Source organism: Clupea harengus, chromosome 12 (assembly GCF_900700415.2).
Source record: "Clupea harengus chromosome 12, Ch_v2.0.2, whole genome shotgun sequence".
Taxonomy (NCBI): domain Eukaryota; kingdom Metazoa; phylum Chordata; class Actinopteri; order Clupeiformes; family Clupeidae; genus Clupea; species Clupea harengus.
The window spans coordinates 18,240,490-18,264,489 of NC_045163.1; the positions used below are offsets into that span (position 1 = coordinate 18,240,490).

General features: G+C 45.2%; 1 protein-coding gene across 1 annotated transcript in view; it reads right to left on the bottom strand.

The window, feature by feature from the left end:
• The window catches only part of cacna1bb (calcium channel, voltage-dependent, N type, alpha 1B subunit, b), a 144,786-nt gene that overhangs the window by 31,179 nt on the left and 89,607 nt on the right, over positions 1-24,000 (bottom strand). Inside the window, exons 19-31 of the mRNA XM_042709342.1 lie at positions 22,963-23,025; positions 18,229-19,005; positions 17,828-18,018; positions 17,476-17,614; positions 16,179-16,308; positions 13,505-13,564; positions 12,652-12,758; positions 6,848-6,944; positions 5,249-5,409; positions 4,534-4,674; positions 3,257-3,458; positions 1,273-1,437; positions 209-319 (exon numbers count right to left, since the gene is read on the bottom strand). Coding sequence (XP_042565276.1) covers positions 209-319; positions 1,273-1,437; positions 3,257-3,458; positions 4,534-4,674; positions 5,249-5,409; positions 6,848-6,944; positions 12,652-12,758; positions 13,505-13,564; positions 16,179-16,308; positions 17,476-17,614; positions 17,828-18,018; positions 18,229-19,005; positions 22,963-23,025 — 2,344 coding nt within the window. The remainder of the gene's footprint in view (positions 1-208; positions 320-1,272; positions 1,438-3,256; positions 3,459-4,533; positions 4,675-5,248; positions 5,410-6,847; positions 6,945-12,651; positions 12,759-13,504; positions 13,565-16,178; positions 16,309-17,475; positions 17,615-17,827; positions 18,019-18,228; positions 19,006-22,962; positions 23,026-24,000) is intronic.

Consider the following 24,000-nt stretch of genomic DNA (forward strand, 5'->3'; position numbering starts at 1 on the left):
AATGTTGACATCCTACAATTCAACGGCTGAATTATATGAAATGCAGATAAATTAATTCATTTAATTTAAAATTAATAAATCGTTCGACCGGATGCACAGTAACTGTTGTATAAATACTGGCAAATATTTTCTTAAGTTCTCATCCGATGTCATCCTCTGAGGTGCCGTGGTGAGGTGCCGTGTGGAATTATATGCATGTCAGGCTCACCAGTGGCCCGAAGGCGACCATCTTGATGATGCACTCAAGAGTGAAGAGTGCAGTGAAGATGATGTTCAGGTACTTCAGCATGTCCTCGTACGGCTTCGGGGCATCATGGAACTGCAAGACAAGGCACCAAACAACACTCTCAGTTTTCCACCCTCTTGAGTTCCATTGACACAGTCTGTTTGGGGAAAAGTGCGTTTAGAAAGTCCAATTATCGGGCATAGTCCGAAAAAAAATGTAATGAAAAAAAGACGAAAATATTCTAAAGGAGAAGGTCTGCAGATGACGCTGAAGTGTGAGAGAGTGGTTGTTTGTGATCATGGTAACAAGACCGGATTCAACATCCTTTAGTAAATACTAAATAGTACACTAAACACACAAAATAATCTTTAGCAGAAATCTGTTTTAAGTTTGACACAAAGATGAAAAAAGATTAAATAAAACACCACCACACAAATGTACCATGAATAATACCACGTATTTACTTCCCTTGTTCATTAGCCTCGTGAATAATTCAGACTCACTGTATGAAGTCAAATGATCTGTTATGGCAAATGGCATTTCAACACAGGTTCACTGCTCCACTCTCTTCCTCCTGCTGCCACTAATTGATTAAGTTGAAAGGGGTGTCTGACCCCCCCCCCCCCCCCCCCACCAGAGGCTTGGTGTGATTGATCAGCCCAAGTAACACTGATCGTCCTATCATGCCTCCACTCATAGGAACACACACACTACATGTCTTATTCAGAAACACATCATAACCACAATATACGTACACGTATGAATGTATCAAATATTGATACAACATGCTCTACCTTGTTATCAATTGACCATGTCCTTAACTGGCCAGTAAACGCTCTGAAATATACCTGACATGGAGCATTAAACCCCATGAGATGCCTTTGGTTTAGTAAGCTATGGGAATTGAAATGGAGAGCAGCTTTGAAGGACTAAGCTCGTTGTGCTATTATACAGCAGTCCCATGCTTTTGCACAGTGCAATGCTGCACGTAGTGGCTCTGCGACGGATAATTAAACAGTGAGGTAGGCAGCCCAGTCAACATTTACCTTCATCATCAGCACAATGGTGTTTAGGGCGATCAGGGTCATGATGGAGTACTCGAAAGGGCTGGACACCACAAACTTCCACAGCTTGTACTGGTACGACTGCTTATTCTGGGGCATGTAGCGCGTTAGCGGTTTAGCGTGGATGGCAAAGTCTATACACGCCCGCTGTAGACAAGAGAGAGGGAGGGAAAACAAGAGAGGGGATCAAGAAAGAAATAGAGACAGAGACAAAGATAGAGGGAACAAGGCATAACAATTATTTGTAAAAAAGCACTTGATTCTTTTCTAAATATTGTCAGAGTGGTTGTGAGGCCATTCGTGCTATTCCTTCCGGGCAGATTTTATCACGTCAAATGAGCACCACTGGGTAACTAATTTACTAGAAATGAAGCCAATCTGAGGATCAGAGATCACACACACATTAAACAAACTAATTCTCATAGCGGTCTGAGAAATAGACAGGGACGCAGAGTCTTGTAGAGATATTTGAATGGAGTGAGTGAGAGAGGTTGTGGAAAAGAGAGACGGACAGCGTGCAGCACATATGGTTGACTGGGCTTATTCTTTCTCCTGAGGTTTTGTTTAGTGGGGTGTGGAGTGTGTGAGTGACTCAGGTTTTGTGTGTGTGTGTGTGTGTGTGTGTGTGTGTGTGTGTGTGTGTGTGTGTGTGTGTGTGTGTATGTGTCTGTGTATGTGCAAAGATCAGCAAAATTGGTGTAGACAGGTGCACTAGCCTGACTCTGACAGGTGAGGGGAATCCCAGTGGAGATCACTGTCTTCCATATCCCCGAATACAAGTGTCACACACACACACACACACACACACACACACACACACACACACACACACACACACACACAGACACACACACCCACACAGACACGCACACACAGTACAGACACAGTACACACACAGACACACACACACAGACACGCTCACACATGCACACACACACACACACACGTACACACACACACGCACACACACAGACACGCACACACACACACCCACACCCACACACAGACACTCACACCCACACACAGACACACTCACACACACACACACACAAACACACACGCACACACACACACACACCACAGCGGTCCTGTGGTCCATACATAAAACACAACAGAAATAAAAGCTTACTAACATTCATATAGACATTCTGGTTTCCCCCATTTTCATTACAGCTCAAATGAGTGGTGATGCTGCGCTGGGAGTGTAAATGAGATGAAGTGAGTGTATAGCACTGGGAGTGTAAATGAGATGAAGTGAGTGTGTAACACTGGGAGTGTAAATGAGATGAAGTGAGTGTGTAACACTGGGAGTGTAAATGAGATGAAGTGAGTGTAGCACTGGGAGTGTAAATGAGATGAAGTGAGTGTGTAACACTGGGAGTGTAAATGAGATGAAGTGAGTGTGTAGCACTGGGAGTGTAAATGAGATGAAGTGAGTGTGTAACACTGGGAGTGTAAATGAGATGAAGTGAGTGTGTAGCACTGGGAGTGTAAATGAGATGAAGTGAGTGTGTAACACTGGGAGTGTAAATGAGATGAAGTGAGTGTATAGCACTGGGAGTGTAAATGAGATGAAGTGAGTGTGTAGCACTGGGAGTGTAAATGAGATGAAGTGAGTGTATAGCACTGGGAGTGTAAATGAGATGAAGTGAGTGTGTAACACTGGGAGTGTAAATGAGATGAAGTGAGTGTGTAACACCTGGCTGCCACTTCATTGTGCTGATCAGATACTGCCTACTGATTAAGATGTCACATTTGGAATCCATTGAGGTGTGTACTTTGTGTGTGTGTGTGTATGTGTGTTTGTGGACTAAATATGTGTGCGTGTGTGTGTGTATGTGTGTTTGTCGACTTAGTGCATGTGTGTGTGTGTGTATGTGGACTAAGCACGTGTGTGTTTGTGGACTAAGTGTGTGTGTGTGTTTGTGGACTAGGCGTGTGTGGAAGGTGTGGTTTGGTCCACTACCTCATTCTTCTCCAGACTACAGTCGGACATGGCCTTGTCTCCTTGCTCCTGGAAGGTGATGATGATCAAAGCCACGAAGATGTTGACAAAGAAGAAGGGGAACACCACGAAGTAGACCACATAGAAGATGGACATCTCCATTCGGAAGCCGGGACTGGGGCCCAGGTCCTCATCTGTGGCATCTACTGAGTGCTTCAGGACCCTGAGGAAGAGGAGGAGAGAAATGAAGAGGCCTCATCATGTCATCATCCAATTTACCGTAATAATATTTCTGTGAATGAGATTGTCATTGACATAATGAATTAGCAGACAAATTATATATATATATATATACCTGAAATCCAATCACATTTATTATGTATTTTAATATCCAATGTTTCAATTTGAGGACTTTTCACCATGTCAGTCAAATAGAACACTGTCCGAAGGTTCTTCACATAGCCTTGAGAAATCATTGACACATGCCTTAGTGTTTTATGACCTCCCCTCAGGTCAGAGCAAAGCCTCGAATGTTTTCAGCTCCTGGCAACACTCCTGCCAATGATGCTCTTCCGTAGGGAGTGTGAGCCATGTACGTCCCGTACTTGTCAGCCCTCATTAGCGCATCATGGCCATATTTGGGTCCTGTATTTTTTAGCTGATATTATGGTAAAGTTCTCGTAAAGATGGGTGTCAAATGCTTGGACAGGGGGGCAATTTCAGTGCTTGCCACAGGCGCCATTTCATTTCATAGAGATGCGTGTTTGTGTGTGTGTGTGTGCGTGCATAGTGTATACTGTATGTGTGTGTGTGTGTGTGTGTGTGTGTGTGTGTGCGCGTGCGTGTGTGTGTGTGCGCATGCATGTGTTTATAAAGGCTGTGTGTGAGGGTGTGCTACATGTGTGTATGAAGATGAGGTGGAGGATGGGGAGGTTATGAAAAGAACATGTCCAGAGGGCATTCTCCTCTTCAGATGACCTCTTTCATTGATGCCTCTTTCTCTTGTGCTCTCCTGCTCTCGCTGACTGGATGCCATCTGGAGCAGAACGTGTGTCCCGGTGTTTGGTTCATCCAGAGCATCCAGACAACAGACAGTGACACCAAAGACACACGCCACCAAGCAAACGCCAAAACAACTAAATTTCACTGCCCTGATTCCATGGTTAGCCAATGGAGGTCTTTCTCTCTCGCTCTCTCTCTCTCTCTCTCTCTCTCTCTCTCTCTCTTTCTCTCTTTTCTCTCTCTGTGTGTGTGTGAGAGAGAGAGTTTGTGTATGTGTGTGTGTGTGTCAGACTCACAATGGCCATCCCTCTCCAGTGGACACGGTGAAGAGCGTGAGGAAGGCCCAGAGAACGTTGTCATAGTGAAAGTCGTACTTCCTCCACTCCCGGTCCTTGGCTTCCACCTTGTCCCGGTCGTTATATTCCAGAAACTTGCCCCTGAACAAACACACAGCTGATCAGATGTGGGGTGCGTCTTGTGGTTTGGCATATGCAAATGTTCAGTTATGGGGGTATGTGTGTATGCATGTGTGTGTATCTATGTGATCAGTGTGTATGTATGTGTTCAGCGTGTGCATATGTGTGTATGCATATGTGTGTATGTATCATCAGTGTGTGCATATGTGTTCAGTGTGTGCATATGTGTTCAGTGTGTGCATATGTGATCAGTGTGTGTATATGTGTTCAGCGTGTGCATATGTGATCAGTGTGTGTATATGTGATCAGTGTGTGCATATATGTTCAGTCTGTGCATATGTGTTCAGCGTGTGCATATGTGTTCAGCGTGTGCATATGTGATCAGTGTGTGCATATGTGATCAGTGTGTGCATATATGTTCAGTCTGTGCATATGTGTTCAGCGTGTGCATATGTGATCAGTGTGTGCATATGTGTTCAGCGTGTGCATATGTGTTCAGCGTGTGCATATGTGATCAGTGTGTGCATATGTGATCAGTGTGTGCATATGTGTCCAGTGTGTGCATATGTGTTCAGTGTGTGCATATGTGTTGTACCTGCAGTCCTTCTCCAGGGTCTTGGACTCATCAGTGCAGTAGAAGAACTTGCCCTTGAAGAGCTGCACAGCGATGACGGCGAAGATGAACATGAAGAGGATGTAGACTATAAGGATGTTCAGCACGTTTTTCAGAGAGTTGACCACGCAGTCAAACACAGCCTGGGAAACACACACACACACACACACACACACACACACACACACACACAAACATAAACATACGAAGCACTCAAAATGGCATGTTCACACAGACAGACACACTCTCTCATACATGTACATTGTACACACACACAAACACACACACACACACACACACACACACATTTAACATGAAATATGAACATTCAGATACAAACCGATCAATCAAAGTCTTAGAATACACAGTAAGCATAAGCAAACGGTTCATGGAGCTGTTCATGTTTCCCATCAGTGTCACAAAGCAAAGATGATGACTTTTTCTCTAATTAAATGCATAATGCAATAAGCATACACACGCAGAAACACACTATGTCGACAAAAGGTGGATTTGTTTGTGAGGCCATGTGTGTAATTTGATCACTGAACACAAATCAGCCAGAGGCGCAGTCATATTTGTTCATCCTCTCTGAGTGTGTGTGTGTTTGTGTGTGTTTGTGTGTGTGTGTGTGTGTGTGTGTGTGTGTGTGTGTTTGTGTGTGTGTGTATCCTCAGCGTCATCCCTGGCAGTCACAGTCCCCGTGATCAAAGATGACGGAGTTTCTCTTTCTCCTCCTCCTCCTCTCTGTCTCTCTTCTCCCCCAACAACCTTAATGATCACTCTTAATCACCTTCTGTCTAAAACTCTTCCTCAACCCACTCTACCCCTCCCCCCATACACACACACATGCACTCTGTCACTCCATTACCTTGGCCTGAGCAATCATCGTTTGATTGTTCGTGTCTGTCTGATCTGGGAAAGACGAATGATGACACTAAGTGTAAGAGACATATGCGGTGGGGATTTGCATTTCCTCGTTACTCAGTTTGTGCCTCTCTGTGACGGGTGGCACTGGAGGTGGTGGCATGACGGACTGTGGCGCGGCCCTACCGGAGCGCTGGTAGAGGTGGAATGGCTTTTTCACTCTGGCTGATTGGATTTGCCACAGCTGTCAGGAAGTAACTACCACACATGCTGAAGCAGTGTGAGGAATGTGTGTGTTTGTGTGTGTGTGTGTATGTGTGTGTGTGTGTACGAGAGAGTTCAGAGTGAATTGAAGGAGTGAGGCGTGGTACTGAAAGAGTTGTATGAGAGGGGTGTAGAGTAGAGTTGCCCATGCCAGAAACAAGAATAATGTCTATTTCATTCTTCTAATGGCCTTGAAGTGGCCTTTGACTTTTTTTCAACTGGAACACTATTTGAAACAGAATGATAAAAATAAACATGAAAAGGGTCTGGCAGTGAAGGGCGTCCACCTAACTGTAGATATCCTCAGCCACCTCAGCCTCTGTCACAACGCTGATCTGGGGATATCCATAGGCAAGTAAGAAACCCTGTGTGTGTGTGTGTGTTTGTGTGTGTGTGTGTGTGTGTGTGTGTGTGTGTTTGTGTGTGTGTGTGTGTGTGTGTATGTGTGTGTACCTTGAGTTTGGGCAAACGTTTAATGGTCTTCAGTGGTCGCAGCACACGCAGAACTCTCAGGGACTTGATGGTGTTAATGTCCTTCCCTTTCCCTCTGCTTTGAGAAAGATGGCATTAGAAACTAGTGGACTAACATATGCGCACACACACACATTCTCTCTCTTAGACACACACACACACACACACACACACACACACACACACACACACACACACACACACACACACACACACACACACACACACACAGTCAAATGCTCACGAGAAGTGTGAGAAGAACCCACTATCATCATTCACCCCAGGTTTTCAGGCCATCATGTAACTTGCATACATGAGCAGACTGGCCTGTTCTTTGGTTAGTATAGTTCATGCGAGTGAATGTGGTTATTCTACAGAACCATACCTACCATAGCACCGGATTCAGAGCTCATGTTACGACTCTGTAGAATAACAAATGATGTCAAGACTCGGAAAGCCACAAAGAAACAACCCAGGATACAAGGGGATAGGGAGATTGGCAAGGGGAGGTTAAACTTCTTTGTGAAAACCACTGCTGGTTTGAACACTAACGAAGCTTCAGTCTCCACACACACACACACAGATGATACAAAGACCAGTCAGGGAAAACAAAGCCCCAACTCATTCTAGGGATGCTGACAGACACAAGAAGTTTCGGTGCTACACAAAGACTACAATGCCACTCTAACAACTCATAGCTTCACGGCAACAAGAAAGCAAACATCTGACACGATGTCATCCTTCAGACTGAGATGACATGGATTACAGGCGCAGTTATATGACCTGGACTTTCACTGACAGTAGATTAAATAATGTAAAATTCCAGCATATATTTCTGTGTGTGTGTGTGTGTGTGTGTGTGTGTGTCTGATGGAGAGGGGATAGAGAATATGCTGACAGCCACTGGGGCGTGTGACAGAGTAGAGAGACTCTACATCTCTCCTCTCTGCTCCTTTCCTCCCACTCCATCTATCCACCCACCCAGAGAGGCACTGTAGGATTTGTGTGTGTGTGTGTGTGTGTGTGTGTGTGTGTGTGTGTGTGTGTGTGCGTGTGCATGTGCGTCATTTTGTGAATTTGTATTCCTGTGTGTGCTACTCTATGAATGTGATTGCGTGTCTGTGTATAGATATGTATGACATAAATATGACTGTGTATGCCATCGTGCGTGGGTGTGTGTGTGTGTATGTGTGTGTGTACCTGTGAGAAAGAAAGACCTGATGTTTCTGTTCACCCTAATAACTTCTGTTCAACTGTCATCTTGTCTGACATTACAAAAACACCAAATCTGCACAAGGATCAGAGTGTGTTCTGATTGTTTTTGCATTATCACTTTTTCTTGCTTGCTTTCCCCCACTGGAGCAGAGGGAGGACCTTTCTAGCGCTAACACGCGCTAACACACGCTAACACACCGGCATGCACACATACCCATTCTCAAACCTACTGATGAGCCCCAGCTAGCATGCTAGCATTCTGACCTAGGGTGACCTGAGGCTCAGCTACGGGGTAAGATGATGGGGAGAAGCATGGTGGGAGACAGGGGTCCCCACAACCTTTGATATGATATCTTCAATAGCTTTCAGAAGCACCACTGCATATTGGCTCAAAAGGTAAAAAGTTAGCATTGATGCTAAAGGACGAGATCTCTCTCTTTTTGGCTTTTACTGAAATTGTGATGTTTTATAAACTAATTACATTTTAATAATAGAGAGCACTATTTAAAAGTACCTTTGTATGAAATATAATCTTAGCCCCAACTTTAAGTATGAAATATGTGAAGATGCGTAAACCGAAGTTAAATATAATATAAATAGTGTACGATGGTTCAAATGTAAGCTAATATAGATTTTCATCCTTCCATAGTAAAAGGAAAGATGTTTATACAAGATTGGGGAAGATGTTGCCCTGTGATCACTGAGCACTTTCATTAGACATCTGAGTCTGTGGGCTGTGGGCTGTGGGCTGGGCAGAGGTCTTCTGCGGTCACATTTATGATCACCCTCATAAACACTTCCTGTTTACAGGCGGGAGGCTTCATCTCTTCCTCATCTGCGCCCCGGAGGGGGCCACTCAGAGCAGCCTCCACCGTCTGTCATCATCACCCACGGCAACACAAGAGCTCAAAGAAGCTCGGCAATGCACTTCTTGCAAAAGTCTCACTCTTGTTCCGAGTTCTGGCCTTCAAAATATGTCAAAAGCTAAAAAAGCACAAAAGGCATTTACGGATTATGTATTAACAGATGCAATAACGTCCATGTTTCTTTCAGCTTCTCTATGGAGCACTCGACCTTTTTCTCTAAATGGCTAAATTGAGAAAAAAATATTCTGGTGAGGTTTCACATGGATATAGCTTTAAGGTTCCCTACAGTATCCTTGCTTCTATCTTGCCCTTCACATAGGATCCTGATGGCCACCTCTTTCTTTGGAGAGGACCTGACTGTGGTTCAAGTCCAAAAACAATGCTGCTGTTGGGAGATCTCAGACCTTTGAGCAGCAGGACGACTGAGTGATTTTCTTTATTTCCTTCTTAAGACAGGGGTGAACCTCTGAAAGCTATCAGGACAGAACAGCACTGAACGTCTGTCCGCCTCTGAAAGGGGCAGAGGCTGGTGCTCTAAAGGGGGGGGGGGGGGGCGCAGAGGGGAAAAAAGTCTCCATGGGGGGTTTTGAGTGAGATGGAAGAGGGGGATAAGAGAGGGCAGAAGAGAGGAGAGGAGAGGAGAGGGCTTAATGTCAGAGATAAAGGCAGTCCCCACCTGGTCACGCTTTGCTGCGATCTGATGAAGATAAGCGTCGATAAATGCATGCATGTACAAGTACACAAACACACACACACACACACACACACACACACACACACACACACACACACAGATAGACAGACAGACAGACAGACAGACAGACAGCACACACGAACGGCGCATACATAAAGAGATAAGCACAGGAAATATTATGTCTGTTACACAGACAGAAAAAAGCAGAGAAGAGAGGCAATGCACAGAAAATGAAAAGAATCCCATCAACTTTCACAAATAGAACAAGAAAAGCACAGTGAACAACTGGAAACCAAACTCTTCTGACGCTAACAGAACAACACCAACAACACAAAAGATGAAGAAGCATAATGCAACACAGAAAGTGATACGTCCTGCAAATAATAAATTAATCTTTATCCTACTAATAATTAAAGTATACAAACTTAAACAGAATTAATTAGCAGAATAAAAACTGTGAAGTGGAGATTTACACAGGGCCAGAGGTTTACATACAGAAGAACCACAAAAGCATAGAAAAACACCAACACAAATACACACACACACAAACATGTACGCACACACACACACACACACACACACACACTCAGAGGAGGGTATATAATGTAAGGTGTAGTGAAGATCACTGGGAATTATGATGTCCCTGAGAGATTAAGCATGTTACCATTCAGCTAACTCTAACCCATAAGTTAAAAGTGTGGTGGCTTTGTGAAAGAGCTCGCACACATCTAGACACTTCAGGCATGAGAGACACCGATGAACCCTTCTAACTTTAATCTGAGCAACTGCAACAGTGACTGTGGAGAAGGAGTTACCTCCTCTTGAGAAACCGTTCCTCGCTACACTCTGGTGACCTTTCATTCTCTTTTATTTCATTATTTTAGATTCTTCTCTTCCCTTTCTCCCTTTCATTTCGTGCTGGTTGATCTGGCGTCTGAGTCAGAGCTAGATGCCCTGGCGCTGTTTTGAAATGCTAATGAGCATCGCGGTGCACGGCAACATTCGACAAATCCCTCCCTCACTCCACACCCAACACACACACACACACACACTGCCCACCTCACCCCCTTTAATAAAACGTCAATCAAGCACTCCCCTGAGAGTCTCAAGCAGCCCTCATCATACTGACAACGACTTCACAGTGGGGGCAGATGAGAGGGGTAGAGTGAACTTAGAATGAGCAGGAGGAAGAGGATGAGGGAGAGGAGTGAACTTAGAATGAGCAGGAGGAAGAGGATGAGGGAGAGGAGTGAACTTAGAGAGAGCAGGAGGAAGAAAATGAGGAAGAGGAGTGAACTTAGAGAGAGCAGGAGGAAGAAGCTGAGGAGGAGGAGTGAACTTAGAGAGAGCAGGAGGGATGAAAGAGTAAGAGTATGAGGGAGAGCTTCCAGAGGAATGCAGAAGACAGCCAGGTGAAAAGCTGGACCGCTGCTTCGCTTAACAGTTTTGGGATGTCGATGCTGATGTGTTTATCAGACTCCAGGGAATCAGATGTGGAGCGAGAGAGAGAGAGAGAGAGAGAGAGGATGAAAGATGGTTGGGGGAGAGGCAGACAGGCCGAGAGACAAGTGTACTTGTACTTTGTAAACAGAGAGAGAGAGAGAAAGAGGCAGACAGGCCGAGAGCAGACAAGACACAGAGGCAAACAGGAGGGCAGGCAAATCACAAAAGCATTACCCCATCAAGCTCCTGAAAGCATCCAAGCCACCAGAGAGAGGAAGTGGGAAAAAAGAGGGACAGAAAGAGAAAGAAAGACAGGGGGAAAGAGAGAACTCAGACAAAGAACAAGTAAAATGCACAGAAAACTACAAGTACGTAAGCAAAAAATGACAACCATTTAAATACAAGAAGGAAATAAGAGAAAGAGAAAGATGACATTACAAATGCACAATTATAGTATTTATACACTGAACCACAAAGTATAGAATCATTTTTTTTGTCTACCACTCGTGAATATTATGAATGTCGAGTTATATTTTAATGACTACTAAAGAATAAGGAAATATGGAGGTAATGCAGAATGTGTGATGTGCCAACCCTGTACACAATGAGAACTCAAGGCAATTCTAAACACCTATTCAAAATAAGATATAAAATACATCTTGTATAGTTATATATACATAGTTAGTTATATACGTATGGTTCGATCTAAAGTTGATAGTGAAAAGACAAGGGCTGCTGCTATAGTCATAAAGCTTGCTCCATTGGGATAATGCACAGCTTTCTCAGTTAAAACCACATACTGCGTGTTACATGCAGTTATTAAGCACTTGAGGGGCTGGTATCTCTCCAGGTAAAACGGAAAGCATGTGTATTTCTGTGAAGCGTTATCCAGTGATGCAGGCAAGGACAGGGAGACTCTCTACAGCAGTGTGACTCACCAGCATGAACAGACAGCTATACATCACACATATGGAGCTCTCGCACTCAAAACATTAACGCTTTCTCCCAGTTTAAAGCAGAGTGTTATGAGCTTTGTGTGTGTGTGTGTGTGTTGGGGGTGGGGGGATTAGGTAAGAGTTTGAATGTGTGTGTGTGTGTGTCAGCTGGGGAAAGCCTTTCAAACTTATTTAAATAAACGACTCAGATTTTCTTTTCCTGACAGTGAGGTGACAGCTAACCTGTGGAGCCTAGACGAAAAGGGGAGGAGAGAGAGAGAGAGAGAGACTAGGTAATACTAGAGGCATACATGATGGCCTAAAGCCTCTCACAAAACTGGGAGGAATCCAACCAACAAAATAACAGCCGCTCGCTGGTCTCTATAGAGCCACTCGTTAACGGCACTTTATCTTGCAATTTAGTCATGGAATGTTGCTTTTCCAGAGCATTTAGCCAGCAATAGAGCACATCTGATAGACACTCATAATTCATTAGCAGCGCCCTCATCTCATCTAAAGCCACCAGATGGATTGAATGTGACAGGTGGGGAACGGGTGGATGCCGGAGTGATCAGTCTGCCAGAGGAGGTTTCAGGATCATCTCCATAAGGTAATCGGGAGCGGCCAACTTACGAGAAGGCGAAGGCCACCAGAGCGCCACTGACCACGATGAAGTCTAGAATGTTCCAGAGGTCACGGAAGTACGAGCCGGGGTGAAGCAAGAGCCCTAGGTCAATCATCTGGAGAGAAGGGGAACAGAGAGGGTAGAGAGAGAGAGAGGGAGTGAGAGAGAGAGAGGGAGAGAAAGAGGGAGTAAGAGAGTGAAAGGGAACAGAGAGGGTAGAGAGAGAGGGGGGGGGACAGAGAGGGTAGAGAGAGAGAGGGAGTGAGAGAGAGAAGGGGAACAGAGAGGGAGAGAGAGAGAGAGAGAGGGAGTGAGAGAGAGAAGGGGAACAATGAGGGTAGAGAGAGAGAGAGATAGAGAGGGAGTGAGAGAGAGAAGGGGAACAAAGAGGGTAGACGACAGAAATGAGACATGGAAGAACGAAGAAAGAGAAGAGAGTGAGATGATAATGGTAACATCAGGTATGAGGTATTATTATTTTTTTGCATCATCACAATACATTTTAAGCATACATTTTCTTTTTATGTATGTGCTAAAAGTGGTACACAAATGATAAAATGGTGCGCATGTACATTATCCATGTATACATTATCGTATAGAAAATAACAGAGCACTGACATTTAAAAGGAGTACGGTTGAACTTTATAGATGTCGGTCCCGTCAAAATAAATGCAAATCAACAGAATAGACTGACAGGTAGCCATTTTAATGCATTTTCCTTGTTGAAAGTCTGAGTCAGACTGGTATTTTTCCCCTGGTATTTTTAACCTCCCTTTTAGACCCAAGCCCACAGCGAGACAATCAAACTGGCACGAGCTAATCCCATCCAACATTGCAGTCACCCGGGCAACCGCTGCTTACCTTGATCACCATCTCAAAAGTGAACACGCCAGTGAAGACGTAATCTAAGTATTTCAAAACCTGATAGAGAGTGAGAGTGAGAGAGAGAGAGAGAGAGAGAGAGAGAGAGAGAAAGTGCAGTATTATTGACATAGAACAAATGGTTTGTCAGTATTTTAATTACTTAATTTGGTCATCAGTTATCATTTTCATCTTTTACAATTGATCTAAAAGCAGAAATCACATCAGAATTCTGATAATCAATTGTGAAAATCCAAGAGTGACAACAGGAAATTCAATCAATCCAATTAGCTAATAAGCCACATCCACATTTAAATGTTGGGCAATTTGCTCAGTGATGGGACCAATTTTCTGGAGACAGAAGTCATCAGTGGTCCTCAAGATGCAGAAATACGCTCTCCATTCCAAGCAGACTCCATTGAGTGCCAGAGTTGGATATGATGCAGCACTGGCTACGGCTGAGTCACAGTCTTGTCTGCCATGAAAAAGCCTCTACACATTTCTTTGAAGAAACACTTCATCATCAGCCACATTTTTCACTCACAGGACTAGATAGCTATCAAGTTGTGTCCGTCCAAATCACTCTGACGGACCAGTCAATCCTAATGAATGAGGCAGTGAGCCGGAAAGAGAACATACTGGAGGATCCAGAGGCTGTGTGTGTGTGTATTTATTTGCCTGTGCATGTGTATCTGTCATACTTGAGTGTGTGTGCCTGTGTGTGGGCGTGTGCATGTGTGTGTGTGTGTTTCTGCATGTGTGTGTCTCTGTAAGCAATGCCTGTGTCCGTGTGTGTGTGTGCGCGTGTGTGTGTGGGCGTGTGCATGTGTGTGTGTGTTTCTGCATGTGTGTGTCTCTGTAAGCAATGCATGTGTCCGTGTGTGTGTGTGTGTGTGTGTGTGTGTGTCTGTGTGTGTGTGTCTGTGTGTGTGTGTGTGTGTTGATGGACTGTGGCCTGATGAAGGTTCAGTGCGTATATAAGTGCTGAGGAGATGCTTCACACACTAAGCGGGGGCATCCAGGCTTGCAGCCAAGCTGCTGCTGATGAAATCAAATAAATGGCTCCAGCTGAGGGGGGCTGCGGGGTCGTCAAGCCCAGGCTCGGGTGCTTTTCCCATGGCCTAACTCGACAGCCCGGACCACCAATCACCCTGCAGACGGAGCCTCAGCAGCCGGAAGCGCCACTGCCCACGGAGAGGCTGCTTAACCAGAGGGCGGAACAGCCGCCCGACACACTCACAGGCATGGGCGTCGCCACAATATAACTTGGGGGGGTCACGTCCCCCTCACTTTAAAAAAAAAAGTCGTTTGGACCCCCCCACATTTGACATTAAAATATTAGTGCACGACTGGTCTACTAGTCCAGCGTTCTTTCCATTGCTTCACAATCAAATCCGTTCCACTTTATCAGTAGCGGGAATACCCATAGCAATAGAAATCCACTCCGCGTTTTCCTGGTTTCCTACACATCACGCACCAGATTCAACTCCCATATTCTTTGATTGAAGCGTTGCGCTAGCTGTTGCACAGACGAGATGGAAGGAGGTTTTTTTCGAGGAAGAGGAAAGTAAGTCAGAGTTGCCCAAGTTTTCCCTTTAGTGGCCAACGCACCCTTATGAGACATTCTCTGGCTATAATAGCATTAAGTCACAAAGATCCTTCTGCAAACATTATGATTATAGCTACATAAGCAAGCTATTTACCTACAACTAGCACTAGGCAATACCATACTTTATTTACCCATTAGTGGAACAGCATTTGTTGATTTTTTATTCTGCGACTGAAATATGTTGTGCTTTTGGCCGTGTTCAAACCTAGGCGTCTGTTTCAGGCAGAAAGGGATGACCAGGATGTTTTTTTCAAGTAGCTACAAAAAAAATGAAGGTGGTTTATTTTTTAACAACTGTGAGCTAATCTGGAGTTAACGTTAGCTAACATGCTAGTTTTTCTAACGACTTTTTAAATCCTCCTTTTAAATATTTTGCTCTCATTAAATAGAGAATAAAGTGCCAAAGTTGTCAGTGTCAGTCCTCTGTGTATTACACCAAAACATTATCCTGGCTATCACCAGACCAAGCTCAATCTTATTTAAGATTGCAGATCGGGCTGGGTTTACCCAGTCTACCAGAACATAATAGTAGTCAGGGATTGCAGACCATGCCGACTCCAAGGAAAAACAATGAAAGAGAGAGATCATTTTTTATCTAAAAACATGGTAAATATACCAGAATGCGGGAAATTACATCTACATCTTTCAAAATGTTCGGGGGGAGAACCCCCAGACCCCCCGCCAAAATATGTCCCCCCCACTCTCAAAATGCTGCTGACGCCCTTGCTCACAGGCCAATATCTACCACTGTATTTACAGAGAGTCAGTTGTATAGGATTAACAGGACAGTTAAACCGATATTGCTGAGCCCCTATTTGTGAAGACAGTCCTACAGGCACTATGAGCAGAATGGGTGTGCTGGGGTGTGAGCATGTGTGTGTGAATTAGCATTGCTGCGTGTGTGCTTAGTGTATGTGGGAATGTGTGTGCGTGCTCAGTTCGGTGTGTCTATGTGAGACGTTCTGTGTGTATTCTCACTGTGGTTGTTTGTGTGTGTATGTGTGTGTGTGTGTGTGTGTGTGTCTGCGTGCGCGCGCGCGTGTCTGTGTGTGTGTGTGGACTCACTTGGTTCCGCGGCGCGTCAGGCTGAACGGGATCTTCAGCAGCCAGAGCGATGCTGCTCATAGTGATGACCAGCAGGATGCACATCTCAAAGTAGCGCAGGTTCACCACGTAGTGGCACAGCCGCCTCACCCTGGGCATCAGAGTTACACAACATTAGCCAACATTACCCTGCCCATTACCCAGCCCATTACCCTGCCCGCCTTACACAACATCAGCCAACATTACCCTGCCCGTTACCCTCCCGGCTTACACAACATCAACCAACATTACCCTCCCGCCTTACACAACATCAGCCAACATAAACCTGCCCATTACCCTGCCGCCTTACACAACATCAGTCAACATTACCCTCCTGAGTTAGACCAACATCAGCCAACATTACCCTGCCGCCTTACACAACATCAGCCAACATTACCCTGCCGCCTTACACAACATCAGCCAACATTACCCTGCTGCCTTACACAACATCAGCCAACATTACCCTGCCGCCTTACACAACATCAGTCAACATTACCCTCCTGAGTTAGACCAACATCAGCCAACATTACCCTGCCGCCTTACACAACCAGACACACAGTTACATAAACTCAACTCAACAAACATGCAGTCCACACCAGTCTTAGAGTTCTGCATGTCCATGAATAATCATACAGGACATTCACACCACTTAACCTACGCAGTGCAGTATGAGAAAAGGTGTTAATACAGTAAGACCCGAACAGCATTATCAGCCATCAGGCTCTCAGTCGATCAGTCTTCATCACAGCACAGTCCACGCCTACGACTATACATCCTTGCACAGATGGAGAGGGGGGTGGATGGAAAGACAAACTGATACGCAGGCTGTCCATCTACTCGTCAGTTTAACCATTTATCTGTCTGTCCACCCTTCCGCTCACTCATGCGGAAATCTATCCTCCGACCCATCCGTCTCTTCATCCATCTCTTCATTAATCCCTCCATCTATGTCTTCATCCATCTCTTCATTCATCCCTCCATCCATCTCTTCATTCATCCCTCCATTTATCTCTTCATCCATCCCTCCATCTATCTCTTCATCCATCTATGTCCATCCATCTCTTCATTCATCCATCCATCCATCTCTTCATTCATCCCTCCATCCATGTCTTCATCCATCTCTTCATTCATCCCTCCATCCATCTCTTCATTCATCCATCCATCCATGTCTTCATCCATCTCTTCATTCATCCCTCCATCCATCTCTTCATTCATCCCTCCATTCATCTCTTCATTCATCCCTCCCTTCATCCTCCTGTCCTGCGCTGGTGAGACTCACGGGTTGGTCTGTCCGAACACAAACATGGAGCTGTAGGGGAGGATCTGCTTAGGCCCATCCTGCGCCTCCTCGTCCTCCTCGTCCTCCAGCTCTTTCTTCTCCTCGTTCAGAAGGAGGCTATCCCCATCCAGGTTATTCACTGCACACATAACATACAGTTATATATATATATATATATATATATGTATAAACATACATATATACATACTGATTAATGTGAAGCTGTCACATGTTTTATTTTCATATACTGAATCATCCTGCTGATCTTAAAGGAGAAATTACTTGGGTAGTTTGCTGTTAGTGTGAAAATACAAGGGGCTATAAGCCTAGAGGAACATCAGAGGATACTGACTGGGAATGATGGTGGTTTCGCCAGGAGGGGCTGTGATGGTCACAGGGATGTGGATGCCTGTTTGGCCACTGCGGCTGTTGTTCTTCAGGTTGTCGGCATCTTCAGGCTTCTCCACGACCGGCAGCAGCTCTGAGGGAGACTGCAAGGGGCTGGTGGCCGATCCGTCAGCGTCTGTGTCGGAGTATCTGTCCCTAAAATGTAAATTAAATTTGATATTTCTCCATCATACTGATTTATCTTCCACCAGAAAAAAACTAAAGGATCTGAGGTGGGGAAGTTATATATAAAAAAAGAATCAGTTGAATTGACATGGAATAGCCCAGTCATGCTTTGAGTGCTGCTTTTTACTGCCTTCGTCTCCAAGCTAAAATCAGCACTAAAATAACAAGAGCTAGTCTCACCTGTGTGCCTTGGTCCGCTCACTGTCTCCATTCTCCCTGCCCTCCTCTCCCTCCAGTGTGGACTGGGCTCTCAGCACCCGCTGCTGATGCCTCCTCCGCTCCCCGTTGGCCTCCCTCTCCCCGTCTCTGTGGGCCCGGCTGCGCCTCTCCCCCCCCCGACCTCCGTTGGACAGGCCCCCATTGCCCTCGCCCCTTGACTGCCTGTGGGAGTGGTGGTGCCTGTGCTCCCTGTCTCTGTCCCCGACCCTCGCCCTCTCACCCCCATCCTCCTCCGGAGATCCGGCCCCCTGGTGGTGGTGCCTGTGCCCACTGTTAGGGCCCCCGTCCTGGCTGTGGCTGTGCTCCAGCCTCCCCTCGCGCCGCTCCCGGCTGCGGCTGTGGTGGGTGTGGTGCCTGCTGCCCGTCCGGCCCTCCCCCTGGGCCTCGCCGTTCTCGTGGGCGGAGCGGTCCCTGTGGCGGTGGTGCTTGTGCGGGTGCGCCGCCTGCTGCGACTGCGACAGGTCGTCCTGCGCCTCTCCCTCCGCTGCCGGCCTCGGCGGTTTCTCAGTCCCGTTACCGTTGCCTTCCCCGTTTGTGCCGTTGCCCTGCTCGACCAGCAGGGGGCGGTCATGGTGCGTCTTCATGTCGGGCCGCAGCTGGAGGGCGGAGGAGAGGCGGCGGCGGTCCTCGGGCTCCAGCTCGTTGTAGAGCGCCTCGCTACTCGCCCGCAGGTGGTGGCGCCGCAGCTGCGTGGTGCGCTGCTCCCACACTGACATCTTCAGCGAGCGCTGCTCCTTGCTGCACACGGCACAGGGTCAAAGGTCACAGGTGAGAAGTCATGGTCCACAAACACTCACTGTAGCTTGGTAAGACCTCCCTTGAAAGGTCCTATTTAAGAACTATACAACACCTTCATAAGCCTTACATTTGAAAAAGTTGAAGTGAAAGGAAACCTGGCTGTTTAGCTGTATTGCTCTTCAGTACATCACTCTTATTGTACCCACACTTATCACCCTCATAGCTTATTGTTTGCTAAGCAACCTCATAAGCAAGTGAGATATCTATATTAAACTCTATTCAAACAATGACCCGTTTTCCCCCAAAGTCTTCATCATTACTGTAACACAATTAATGTCTATATTGTGTTGAGTGTTAACATGAGGCATTGTGCTTAGCCAAGCATGACCCTTCTGAATGGCTAGTGTCTATGTGTAAGGCTTAACAAAGTGGCAAACCGTCTCTAAGTAGAATTATATAAAGGATGTTTCAACTTCTTCGATGGTTTCGATAAAACCTACTTTTTGACTATTTGTTATACGTGAGCCACATGACCAAAACAGGCCTCTGAGACAAAGTCTTACTAGCACTGAAACTATTCGCAATTTTCCAGTTTTATGTGTGTTACAAATTTCTCATACATAAAGAGACCATCTTTTTGGACACTACATGATGTAACTGTAACATATTACATGACATAGTAGTTTATATGGTCCAAAAAATAACCACTACAGATTTACTTCACTGCAAACCACAAACTACAGATGTATTTATCTGCTAAATAGTGCTGCTTCAGAAGCACAACAGCAAGTTGTACTTTCGGTTTACCCGAGGCTGTATGAAAAAGCTTGCTATTAAAACGAATCTTGTGGCATTGATCAGATAAAAAAATGGTTTTCAGAGTCCATACTTCCAACCAGGCATAAGAACAATCGTGTAATTTAAGAGGAAAAACAACAGTTGTGTAATTTAAGAGGAAAAACAACCACACACGATAATAAAGATGGTCTTTATGGATGCTCAGAAGTTGGTTGACCATGGGGAATATTCATTTAGCCCTCTCCATGGTCACATATACCTGGACTACAAACAGGGTCCGTGAGTAAAGACAGACTCTTAGGACTGTTTGAGCGTATTAATACGGGCCACAAAGGATGTCTGAACTCTAGTTACATATTAATCAATGACGACTCCCTTGGGGGAATGATGGAATATGGCAGATGGTATAAACAAATGTAGCCTATTTTTGACCCATAAAGCCTCTTTATGAAGATAAAACTGGATTTTTCATAGCTAAGAAATGTGCAAAAAGACATCTGCTCAGAAGGGGGGAAATCATAATGTGCGCAGGTCCTTCCTCCAATCATAGACCTTTCCCTGGGTTCACACCCTTCAAGGCAGTCATCTGTCATATCAACACCGCCCAGCTGCTGCCCCTCCTAATCCGCCCAGTATCAACCATCCCTGTACTCTCAGAACTTCTTCTCTCTTTAAGAGACTGTTCAACTCGGCCCTCTCTGGATCAAATATACCAATTACTAATCTTTCTTCTGTATCCCTTTCAAACTACTCTGAGTACTTTTCTCTTTTGATCACCGTCAGTATATTCTCGTTTGACACTACTGCAGGGCGCTATCACTCCTCCTCCTCCACTATTAGCACTTTGGCTCTTCAGTCTTTACACAGTTGGCCACTTTCCCTCCATCCTTTTGCCTTGTCTACATAAACAGGCCTAATGCCCTTTGATTCACATCAATCCTGCCGTGTCATTTTACGAGCACTCCAAACTTAAAGCGAGCCTCTGCGCACTGCGTGACTCTGTTTGCCAACACACTGCAGCCACTAGAACTGGTGCCAAGTGTTTTAAGTTACTCGAGCAAGACATCAGACACGTAGCCAGTCCAAAACTGATGAAATGAGAGTTATTGTAAAAACCTTATTAAAGACACCTGACTTCTGAGCTCTGCGTCCCTTTCTATTAGCCTGCCTCCACCAAGGGGGACGGAAACTCATTAAAAAGCTAATTGGCCTGAATAAATAACCACCCAATATCTCCACAGGTCAGCACATTAATTTACTAGGTCGCCCCTGATCTCCACTTTAGTGGTCAAAAAAAAGTTTAAAAAGGAACTCTGGTGACATTTTCTCACTCATTTCTTCGAGGTGCGGTCTGTCACTCAAATACAGAGCGGCCTTAGCCTCGTGGACGACAAGTTGTCGTGTTGGACGACAAGTTGGCAATCACCGATGTGAAAATGTTTTGAACTTCCATGACTTTTAAATTATTTCAGCACAATTGCCTGGAATCAAGGATCGCTTATCTGAGCACAGAGATTAGATGGTGCTAATTCAGACAGCGCAGCCTGCAGTGAGGAAAACAGTTGAGAAAAGAAAAGGTCACCGTGTTCCTTTGTTACTATTTTGACCAAGAAAGTATAAAAAAAGAAAAAGAAAAAACACGTGGGAGACGGCTGAGGAGGGAGAAACATCCATTACGGCAGTGAGTCATCGTCTGCTCGCAGTCACGAGAGACGAGGCATCGTCATGGTAGCGGTAACCTAGATGCAGATGCGGGAGCCAGGCTGGCATCTCACTCTCTGTCTGGGACACTGTGCAACTTCCAACTGTATGTGACGGTCATTAGCATGTATGACTGTGACTTCAGTACATGACTATGGGGGAACTGTACCTCATGTAGTAGCGGGTGGGGGTGTACAAATAACTCCTAAGGCAATGGAAAGGGGGGTGTGACACAGCGGAGCAGCACGGAAGACAGGTTAGCGACAGACAGGTTAACCACAGACAGCAGCGGGAGGGAGGGAGAGACAGAAGACAACAGTTAATGCACACAAGAGACAGGGGACTTACACAGAACATTTATAACAGCTGAAAGAACACAGACCAGAGTCAGATCAGAGGCTAGTAGACCAGCCTGTCGACAATGCCAAGTCAGACCCAAGCACACACACACACATAAACACACACACACACACACATTTACTCACTCACAAAGAAACACAAATACACACAAAGAAACATATATTCAAGTCACTGTGATAGGTGCTCCATCAAATGAGGAGACTAATACAAATGAGAGGGACACACAGAAACCCTGTCTCAGACCTGACATAAACTGACTCTGGATCAGACCCGGCTCTGATCTCTAATCTAAGGACACATACACATCTGATCAGGCACACATTCATTAAAGAGTCAGCCCCTTTCTAAGATGGGAAGACTATGGGCCTGCACATCATGTCAGCCTACCTAAGATCCACCTAAACTCTCTGATGTCTTATGTGTGCTTCTCTTGATATACTCTTGAGCTTTAGTGTAGCTTGGTAATAAGTTCACCCCAGTGAATGTCTCATAATTCTTTAAAGTGGGTACTTTTAGTGCGAATCAGTCACACACAAAGCTGCCACACTGTAGCTGTGAGGCATTCACGCAATGTCCAACTAGGTCTTGCAAACTTGTTCTACACGGCCACAGGGCCAGCATGCAGTATATCACTGAGGCTGTTCATGCAGTGAACGAGGGGAAAGACGCACAGGCACAGCTAGGATGCTAAAGCAGTGCATCATCACCTAAGTTCTGCCGGGAGAACTACAAGTCCCATTCACTGAAGCATACCACATCGATCAGACTAACAGGCTACTAACAGGGAACTTTGTCAGGAGAAAGACAGTAGGATGAGAGAGGGACGTTGATACAGGAGGTGAGGTAAAGGTTGAGGAAAGAGATTAAGAGAAAGGGAGAGAGAGAATGGGAAGGGGGGGGGGGAAGACAGCGACACAAGAAGAGAAGAGAAGGAGGAAAATGAGAGGAGGCCAAAGAGGAGGGTATGCTGGGGAAGTACAGAGGAGAGAATGGGAGGAGAGGAGAGGAGAGTAGAGAAGAGGAGAGGAGGAGAGAGGAGAGGAGAGGAGAGGAGGAGAAACGAGGGTGACGATATCTCAACTGAGAGCAAAAACTCACGGTGAATGAGCGCTGCAGATGGAGGAGCTGCGAGAGATCGCCCCTCGATTTTGCTTTACAAAACTGCACATGCAAAACAAAAGAAAGAAACAACAACAAGTGATGAGACAAGAACAGAACAGAACCGAACAGAAAGGTGCGTTTTAGGGTGTGCCACAGAGAGGAGTTCAGACGGTGACATCCTGTCTCAGTCCACCTGCTTCTTGCTCAGCTTGAACGGACAGAGAAACACAAACATTGGTAACACCCACATACATGACAAAAAGACAAAAAACAAATGTATATGACACAGCAATTGCGATTCATCTGAAAAAAAAAAATTGATGCTACTTTTCTTTTACTTTTCTTTCCAGGTGTTGACAAGTCATTTTATCCTAAATTATATTGTACGGGCCTGAATGTCAGAGTTATCAAAACACTGAATTGCTAAAGTGGTAAAAAAAGGAAAATGTTAATAGTCATGACACAACATCCCTATGTGTATGTAAAGATGAGACAGAAAAACAGACTGAAACATCAAAAGCATATGTGTTTCACTGATGTAGAACAAGCAGTGTTTACAAAAACAGTGTCTCAATTTGCCTTATTTAAGCAAGCCCTCCCTGATGAGAATAGAACAACATGTTTTTCCCTTGGTAATGGGTTAGGGCAATCCAAAGGTCAGCAGTTATTCTGAAGGGAAAGCCATTTCAGCCTATTAAACCCAAATTAGTCCATGAAATCTCAGAAATCACTAAGTGGTACAATGGTGTTCATTGTAAAAAAAAAAAAAAAAGAAGCTAAAAACACACCAATTTAGAGAAAAAGAAGTTAATATATAATACAGAAAAGCCTTGTAGCCTCCATTTGTACACATTAACACAGCCATCTTGCAGATGATGCTGACCTGATAGATATACTGTAGATTTGTAACAGTGGCTGGTAAACACAATGAGCACCATATTGAAAAGACCCTTTTATGAAAACAAGTATATATGATTACATGAAGTTACAATAAACTACACAAAACATCAAACTAATTTGGAGCCCATGTCATAT